Source organism: Panicum virgatum, chromosome 7K (assembly GCF_016808335.1).
Source record: "Panicum virgatum strain AP13 chromosome 7K, P.virgatum_v5, whole genome shotgun sequence".
NCBI classification, from domain to species: domain Eukaryota; kingdom Viridiplantae; phylum Streptophyta; class Magnoliopsida; order Poales; family Poaceae; genus Panicum; species Panicum virgatum.
Genome location: NC_053142.1, coordinates 32,509,874 through 32,518,589, shown reverse-complemented (window position 1 = coordinate 32,518,589; position 8,716 = coordinate 32,509,874). Strand labels below are relative to the sequence as shown.

The 8,716-nt window shown below is 41.1% G+C and overlaps 2 protein-coding genes across 5 annotated transcripts; one reads left to right on the top strand and one right to left on the bottom strand.

The window, feature by feature from the left end:
• Positions 1 to 814: 814 nt before the first annotated feature.
• Positions 815 to 6,497, bottom strand: LOC120641014 (protein EI24 homolog). 3 transcript variants are annotated; one of them, XM_039916965.1, is made up of 11 exons: positions 6,285 to 6,497; positions 6,063 to 6,128; positions 5,413 to 5,563; positions 4,679 to 4,731; positions 3,874 to 3,993; positions 3,742 to 3,805; positions 3,521 to 3,606; positions 3,320 to 3,402; positions 2,691 to 2,767; positions 1,533 to 1,645; positions 815 to 1,259 (listed from the first exon to the last, which is right to left on the bottom strand). In XM_039916965.1, the coding sequence occupies exons 1-11, from the start codon at positions 6,383 to 6,385 to the stop codon at positions 1,214 to 1,216; spliced, it is 960 nt and encodes a 319-aa protein (XP_039772899.1). In that variant the 5' UTR covers positions 6,386 to 6,497; the 3' UTR covers positions 815 to 1,213. The 3 variants fall into 3 exon arrangements, with proteins under 3 accessions (XP_039772899.1, XP_039772897.1, XP_039772898.1); XM_039916963.1 differs by lacking the exons at positions 6,063 to 6,128; positions 6,285 to 6,497 and having other exon boundaries at positions 5,413 to 6,056; XM_039916964.1 differs by lacking the exons at positions 815 to 1,259; positions 1,533 to 1,645; positions 6,063 to 6,128; positions 6,285 to 6,497 and adding an exon at positions 1,858 to 2,411 and having other exon boundaries at positions 5,413 to 6,056.
• A 75-nt stretch (positions 6,498 to 6,572) lies between these two features.
• Positions 6,573 to 8,701, top strand: LOC120641015. Of its 2 annotated transcripts, XM_039916968.1 has the most exons (3): positions 6,573 to 6,593; positions 6,664 to 6,811; positions 8,263 to 8,701. In XM_039916968.1, exons 2-3 carry the CDS (start codon positions 6,736 to 6,738, stop codon positions 8,475 to 8,477), a joined length of 291 nt encoding a protein of 96 aa, XP_039772902.1. In that variant the 5' UTR covers positions 6,573 to 6,593; positions 6,664 to 6,735; the 3' UTR covers positions 8,478 to 8,701. The 2 variants fall into 2 exon arrangements, with proteins under 2 accessions (XP_039772902.1, XP_039772901.1); XM_039916967.1 differs by having other exon boundaries at positions 6,590 to 6,811.
• Positions 8,702 to 8,716: the final 15 nt, after the last annotated feature.

The following is an 8,716-nucleotide window of genomic DNA, read 5'->3' as shown; positions in this document are numbered from 1 at the left end:
AGTTCAAAATATTAGGCCCTTTACCACTCCTACCTGGGCCTTGTCCGGCGTCTAATTAGACCTGATAATCTCAGGGGCGGCTTTCATTATAAATTCAGGCAGCAGAGGACAATTCTGTGGTGCTTTGTTGTGCCCAGCTGAAACCAAGGAACGGCATCCAGGGTCGGTGTCGGCAGCGGCTAGCCCTCAATGATAGAGGCTACAGCATCCATCAACCATCCATTCAGCTGAAAACACCAAGAAATTTCAATGTTTTCTTTTTCTAGAGGATGAGCAACTATTGGAGATACTCCTAGGACCATGGGAAATTTATGAAGCATAGGATAATACGGTTAGTCCCTGCACATCACCTGACCTTAATAAAAGAGTGGTTAGGCGAACAGGTGTGATAAACAGTTTGGCTTCAGGACGCGAGCAACTAACAGTTCAGCGAGCCTTCTAAGTGGCTACTACCAAAGTACAGGCACAATGCGCCGATTTAGTACAACGATGAGATTTAATCCTAGAGGGCAGATACCTCAATGGCATCACTGGAAACTTGCATGCTACAACATTACTAGAAACTATCAACACCAACGGGTACAGGAGTGGTGCGTTAATTAAAATGTCATATGGGTATTAGTTCTCGTGCCACTTCATGTTCCATCAGTCTACAAGAATGTGAAGTAACGGGAAGGAAAGCAACTTTAAGCTGGGCACATACTTAATCACTGTCATATTCTTCATTCTTGAACAATGCCTGCAATTAATGAACCAGATACAGAGAAACCGTCTGAAACCGAAACAAGATGAACCAATGCGTTCGTGCAGTTAGTTGGTGTAAAATGAGAGCAAATGTATGAAACTCTGGTACCAAATCTACAACTGACACCAGTAAATGGATGGAGAGAGAAGATGCAATTCGTATGCACATAAATAGAGTACATAAATATGGGTGGGTACCATGTAGACAACGCGGTACCTCCCTCCCCCCCCCCCCCCCCCCCCCCTCAAAGCTTCCATTTAGCAGAAATGTATGTATGTTACAGCAGCAGTGTTACAGGGTATTTACAGTGTGCGAAAATATATACAGCCCATTCCGCATTATGGAGAGTCGGGCAGCTTATCAACAAGCAGCTTTGTGACAAGCACAATGCAGCATCTTCTTTGAAACAGCAGCGTTGTGATAAGCACAACCCAGTGGCATCTTTCCTTGAGTATTATTGTGGATCTTTCATTCTTCTTTCTGCACCACTGGAAACAGCTGCAGTGCCTGTGTCCTGTAGGTACCACAATTTTAGACATGTTTTGAACTGTTAATATCAGGCCCCTTTGGTACCAACCAAAGTAACAGTGCTGGAGAAAACCATGACGCTCAAAACTTTGGAAAAAGATTGAACATCAACTATGCAAGTAACAGTGCTTGAGAAAACCATGAGGCTCAAAACTTGGAAAAAGACTGAAACATATCAACTAGGCATGACTTGCTTATGAAATTCGCTACTTGAAAGGGAACCGAACGCCCGCTGATGAAGGGAAAGTTGGGAGCTCACGTTAGTCGCTTTGCAACAAAGAACACAGGTATTCTTTGTAGTTTCCCTTCATGTGCAGTTCTCAGTTCATCAATTACTTGCTCAGCTTGAGTGCCTGCAGCAGTCAAGACAAACTGGAAAAGCAATGTTGTCAAGTTGGACTCCCGGAATTTGCTGCATATTTGTTTGATCAATCATAAAACAAATAACGAGCAGTCCTACTATGTCTTAAAGCACTCTAATCCAAAGAGTATATAATCTATGAGGCAAGGACTTCACCCTGGAAAGAGGAAATTTCAATATCTCAAAGCTCCTCCAGGGAAACAAGTGGAAAACAGAGAGAACATCAAAACAAGGAACATACAATTGATAACAAGTGTACATTGCTGTTCTTCTTCTTCCCATACAAACAAATCTTATGTGCCATGAAGTTCAGTGCTTGTATTCTAGGAAGGCATGGTGTAATTACAATATGATCATACTTTCAAAATGGAGGCTGCAAGGTCTCATCTAGTACAAGTTTCCAGCTAAATATAGACTACATGCAGACTTATGAATTCTTCTTTTTAAGGTAAAACAGCAGCGAAGAAACATGCTGTGGTATATAAAGAAAAAAAAAGGAAAAATGTACAGATGCCCAAAGGCAGGGAGCAAAAAAAAGAGTAGAAATAGAGAGCAAGGAGACAGAAAGAAGCTAACTAGAGCTACTGTACAAGAGGGTCAAACCAACTCATAGTATTGGATCTTATGAAGCCTTCTAAAACTGTATGTTTGCAGAAGTATTTCATCCTTGAATCCTTATGAATTCCTTCCAATAATCTAAAATGGTATCATCAAACAACTTGTTTTTGTGAACGAAAAAACTGCAGCAACTTATGAGCAATGTACAGCTTCCTTTTCCTAGCCACAAAGCAAATGTACAAATGGTGCAACTTAATGTACTATCTATTAGCTATGTCCAACAATAAACCACTAGTGAGTTTCTGACAATTTTCACAGCAATGAACTCGAATGCAGTTATATATCATAAAAATCGACTGCGCGTGTTTGACAAAGAAGGAAACAGTGTAAAACCTTTGAAGATTGGAAACTCTTAAATTTATCATATGTAATGTACCAAAAGAGAACATTTTAAACGTCAAAAAATAAGAACTGCAACTGAAAAGTTTTTAACCTTACCAACGGGTAAAGTATGGCCATAAGTCCATAACTTGTAAGAGGAGAGAAGAAGAAAATTGGTAGAACACATGGAGCCCCTACATAGGAACAACCAACAATATGTCAAAATTACACAAAAACCAGCTAGAGCATATAGATTATTTAAGAATATGAAGAAACAATATGATGTCAATAAAGCAAGCAATTTACATAAAAAGGTAAGGGAAAGGAAAAACAATGCTCATTTACACAAGGTATTTGACTAAAACCTAAAGTACAATTGAAGTTTCCCAAATCACAGCAAGAAAATAGTTCTGAATGGTTTGGAGCCTATGAGACAAATGGTTGTCAATTTACATTTGGAACTTATAATGAACATCTTGTGTGGGAGCTTTCAGCACTGGTACGGCCTTTTTATGTACGGTTTCAACTTGGTGCAAAAAGTAACGCCTATTGTTTTAATGTATGAACAAGCTGAACAGCTAAAAAGATTTAGTAATCCATAATCATGGAAACACTTCAATAACAACCTAAAAGTGTGAACGCTTGCCACAAAAATACCCAAACACATGTAAAATGGATTACGTCATTTCAAACAGACAAAATGTGTACAAAATATGTAGTTGTCAGATAATGAATTGTCAACATACCAAATCCAGCAAAGAAGGCCCAATTTGATTCAAAGAACTCAAGCCTTTTATTCAGACTCACTGCAAAGAAGTTCCACTTGTACCTGGCAAAAAGTTTACCAAAGTTCAAGGTAACAGAACTATGTAAATAACCCTGCAAATGCAACACACACTGAAAAAGAATAGTTGGAAGAATGATGAACAAGATTCAGACATACTTACTCGAAGCAATAGTAGGCATACATCAATGACAGCAGCAGGAAGTTCATTGCCTTGCCAAAGTAAGGTACATAACCAATCACTGAAACCTGCATGGCATTTCATGCAAATATATGGAAAACAGTAAATGACAAACCAATAAGACCGGGAGAAATGAAGTTCAAATAGATATCATCTGTTGAATTGTGTGTCCAATGATACATGAAGGGAACATAGCATCATACCTCAACAAAGAAAATGGTCAAAAGGAGGATTGAATAGACCTGTTCCCCTATACCAAGTGCAACCCTAATATCAAAATAATCAGCAACAGAGCAGCAATCAGGAACTACCCATTTCCACATGAACACACCTACCTGTCAAATCCTTCAGGTTGGTCTTCTGGTTCAGTTATGTTGTGAGCATTCAACGCTCGAGTTGAATCCAGGCTCTTCCTTTTCACAACATCCAAAGCATGCTTGGCAATGTCATTATACCTGACATAAGATGGTCCGCATCACAAAAGGGATAACAGGGTGCTCCCTTGTTTAGTCTCTGAAATATGCATAATTCGATGATAACAAAATGTGCATCCATACCTGTAACAACAGGTGACTTCATTAAATACAAGAATAAGTTTCCACATAATCAAAATTAAAACTTCAAAGACCAAATCTAGCTCTGTTTTCATGTGCTGTTGAAACCTAACCAAGAATTCAGCAACAGACAACACTTGTGTTTTTTTTAAGAAAACATAGACTGGGCAAATTTACCTGCCTGTTGCAAATATATAAATGTTCCAATGTTTGCTAAATACATATCTCCGAAAGCAAATAACAAACTTACGCATAGAAAGATTTACTCTAATCATGTTACTCCCAGATACTGAAAAACAGTAAATCTACTTATCGTGTCATGGTGCACCCAAAAAACAAATTTTCAATTGGCTACAACAAGGTGCTTGCGCAGCTAGCTGGAATATTGGACCATAGTTGCTATAGTGAACATATTACTTCATTAGCAAGAGAAAATGGGCAATTTTTAAACCAGAAACTGTAAGCTATTAGCTCTATTATTGACTGAAACCATGAAACCAACAGCGTACTTGCAGAAAGAAGAAAACAATTTTTCTGGCAGTACAATAGAAGTTAGAGATCATGCATTGAAAAGGATTAAACATACCAAAGCGTACTTAATATGAAGCTGAAGACGTAAAGTGGATAAAACCAAAATACCTGAAATAGATATTTAGTTATGTGAAACCAAAATGTTATAATAAATAATATGCAATGCATAAATATTTAAAGAAAAGAATGTGATAGAATAACACGGAGATTACAGTGCCGATGCCACACATATTATAAAGCAGTACATGACATGATAGTAACAGTAAGCATTATTCTTAGATAAGCTAGTAACAGTAAATGTTATTTTAAGGGAGATAGTTATGGTAAATTGATAAGAATTTGATAGTTTGTCCCAAGGCATCCTGCAAACTAGTGGTGCATGCCATAGAAAACTTTGCAGCATATGGAGAGCCAAGTATGTCACTAGGAAAACATTAGTGATGCTTTAACAAAATAACATGTATTATGATTCGTCAACCTTTATTGCTACGAAAGAACAGGTCTTCCTATCTCACGTTCTATTTACATGAATTATTGCAAAGGTAAGTGTCCACCAATATCTGTTATTCCACACATGTTTCTTAAAATAAAAATGTAATCCAAATATTAAATTTCACATTAGCTAGCTAACATCAATAAATCATGTACCGTTCAATGCAAATTGAATAACTTAGTGCACCATAATAGATTTGAAATTTGAGTGTTAATGGGAATACCAAGAACAGAAACATGATCAGTAACATTTTTTACAAATAAAAAACATATCTGCATATAAAAGGTAGCGCTTACATAAAAAATCTCAACAAGGCCCGAGCGTAAGAATGAATAAATAGCTATAGCTGCCTTGTGATCACAAAGATGCTGTCCACCCATTTGATTGCATTGCTCAGGTAGAATCCACAATAGAGTCGGAATGACCACCGATTTCAGGGTTAGCAAGCTATGAAGCACAGAATTGTTTAGAAGTTTATTCAAGAGAAACAACACAAAAATAGGATAGGCAGGGACATTGAAAACAATATCACGAAACAAGTGCTGAGAAGTAACAACTGACATGATTATAAATAATATATTTTCCCTATGTTTAACACATAGTAATAGAATTGAAGTGACAGAGAACTGGGAGAAGTCAATGTCCACTATTCCCTGCATAACTCCAAACAGCCCATCAAACTCCACCCTGTTCACTAGTTCGTCGGGCAAACTGGCAGAGGCAAATGCATAACAACATTCCAACCACATAACATTCTGATGGTGTTTGCTATGCTATCCTAGTAGTCTCAGCACAAAGGACAACTACAACTTGTACAGAACAACACTTAGCACAAAACTGTACAATCTACTCACAAGTTCTAATAACTTTAGGTCTTACCACACTCCAAAGCTACAACAGACACATAATCTAGTCGAGATTCGAACTCAATCGCGAACCACCGTACCTCCCCAGGAAGATGAGGCCATTCAGCAGGAAGCACTGTGCCATCCTGATGGATAGTGCCCTCGAGCTGCATCCAACCAGAAATCGACAAGGTTATAATAACGGAGGATGTAACCGACGCTTAGAGCGGGTTCAATTAGCTCTAATTCTCCCCCCAAAAATCAAATAAAATTGTAAAAAACAAAAGGATAGAGAAGGGGGTATTGAACAGAGACGGAGGGACCTGGCGCAGAAGGAGACGACCCGGTGGAGGCGCGCGGCTTGGAGGAAGCCGGCGAGCCAGAGCACCGCCGCGGGCCTCGCTTGCGACGCAAGCGACTCCATCGGCGAGGGGGACGGGGAAGCCGGGAAGGGGAGGCGTCTCGACTCCGCCGCCGTCCGACGATTCGATTCGAAGTCATCTGAGGCGGAAGGCGGACTCTTGTAATACGTGTTCCGATGTCGAAGGCGTCTTTGTTTGAACACCGGAGGCGTAAGTGTTCTTTGCTCACTGGGCCGAGCCTCTTCGCTTAGGAAAGGAAACACAAGCGGCCCAAACGGGCTCTCCACGCAACGCAACCCCCTCACGAAGCCCGACCGCGACAAATCATCACAGTGAGAACCCCCCTCTCGCCCACCACCACACCAGACCTCCGGCGGCGGCGACCCCAGTCGAGAACACGAAGGCGACGGCGATGGCGACGGCGCTCAACCGCGGCCTCCGCTCCGGGATCCGCCTCCTCGCCGCCGGCGCCGAGGCGTCCAAGCCAGGCAAGCGCCCCTCCGATCCCGCGTCCCCGGGCCTTGACCTCCCACCGCGGGCCGATTTAGGGTTGCGGCGGCGCGATTCGCTTCGGTCGGGTGTTAGTTTTCCGATGGTCGTGGTGGTATGGATGCGGGCGGCGGTAGATCCGTCGGTTACTCGGAGAATAGTTCTGGTCGCGTGATGAAATGGTTGGGGTTGATAATACGTATTTGGGTTGGGGGGGGGGGGACAAGATTTGTCCGCGCTCCGCTGTGACTATGCTTCCGATCGGCGTTATAAGATCCGTCGGTGCGTATATTTTGGTGAATGAATAAGGCGATGCACTGAATTAGGTTTTCCTGCCATTTCGGTCTTACATGTGGTGATTGGGAAATGCCTGCCCTTTTGGCTTTGGCCTTTGAGATCGAGGCTTGCCGAGTTTACAGCATCTGATCACTCAGAAGTCAGTAAGTATAACAGTTAACAATGCAGTGATATCAACTCTGCGGATCCTTTTGTATCATTCCAATTTACCCGAGATGAGAGTGAAGGAGCAGTACGCATGTGCCCTTGTGTTTTATTTTTCTTCTTGTGTGCTTACCGTGCCTCTTACCGAAGTTTGTTCATTCATGTGTTTTAAAGGAGGTAGTGCCAATTTGGACCCAAAGACCTCCAACAAATTGGCACTACAACAACAACAACAAAAGGCTATGTTGTTGTTGTTGTAGTAGTAGTGCCAATTTGTTGGAGGTCTTTGGGTCCAATTCCACTTTGTTGTCGTGGACCTGACAGGTCTTTGAGGGTTTACAACTTAGAAATAATGGTCCCAAAACTTGATGGTTAAATAGGGTGCTGGTTATTCTTTTGCTGTGCTATGTTATTATTTATCCTTCGAAGCAAAGGAGGTTTATGCTTTTTTAGAAGGTGTGATCTCACACCTTCTATCTGGAACCCTGCTGGTTGTAATCAGTGCGCTGGTCCCATGGTTTCATCAATTGGATTATGCGAACTATTTTATTCAGAAAGAAACCAATCATAGCTTCGTTTATGCATTTCATTCGTATCAATGCCAAGAGTTCAAAATCCTATGTTCCTTGACTGCATGTTTTAGAGGTGAAAATGGAAAAGCGGCTTGAATATTGGACTGGTGGGAAACTGGAGGTGATTGTAGTTGTGAATGAACATTAGTCCACTTTAGTTTTTTGGCTTGATCATTGTATTTCTGATATTGAACCATTACTATTAGTGCCTTTTAGTTGGTTGGCTTGATCATTGTATTTTTAAGGTCTAACGCATTTGTGAACTTTCTATTGTTAAGATCACTTTGAATTGCTGATCAGTAGATATTTGTGGATGCATGGGCCTATTCATTATACTTTGGGTTGTTCCTTACCTTTACTGTGAAATGAAGTTGTGGTCTCATTTATTTTCTCTCTCCCTTAGTAACCCTGATTGCTGATTTTCTTGGATTCGCCAGCTTCTCGTGGATTCCATGCCACTGGTGTGAAGAGAATGGGAGGGCACGGCCACGATGAGCCGTACTATCTCCATGCCAAGCACATGTACAACTTGCACAGGATGAAGCATCAGGGGTTGAAGGTGACTCTTTCCGTGCTGGGAGCAGTTAGCATCGGCGTTGGAGTCCCCGTGTACGCAGTCATTTTCCAGCAGAAGAAGACCGCCTCAGGTTGAGCGATCATGCTCTCAAAGCCTACATATTGGAGACTTATTTTCAACAACATTTTGTGAAGTTTTAAGCTTGATTCTACCTTGGTGGTTGCTTATTATTACCATGTTTTCTTACGAGAAGTTGTAACCTCGTTTCTTGCCATGTTTTCAAGTAGGACACAACTTTCTGTTAATAATATCGTGGCTTGAACTTTCCAGGCTGTTGAGAAACCTCAGCAGTGATATCATTTGTTGTTGTGCGG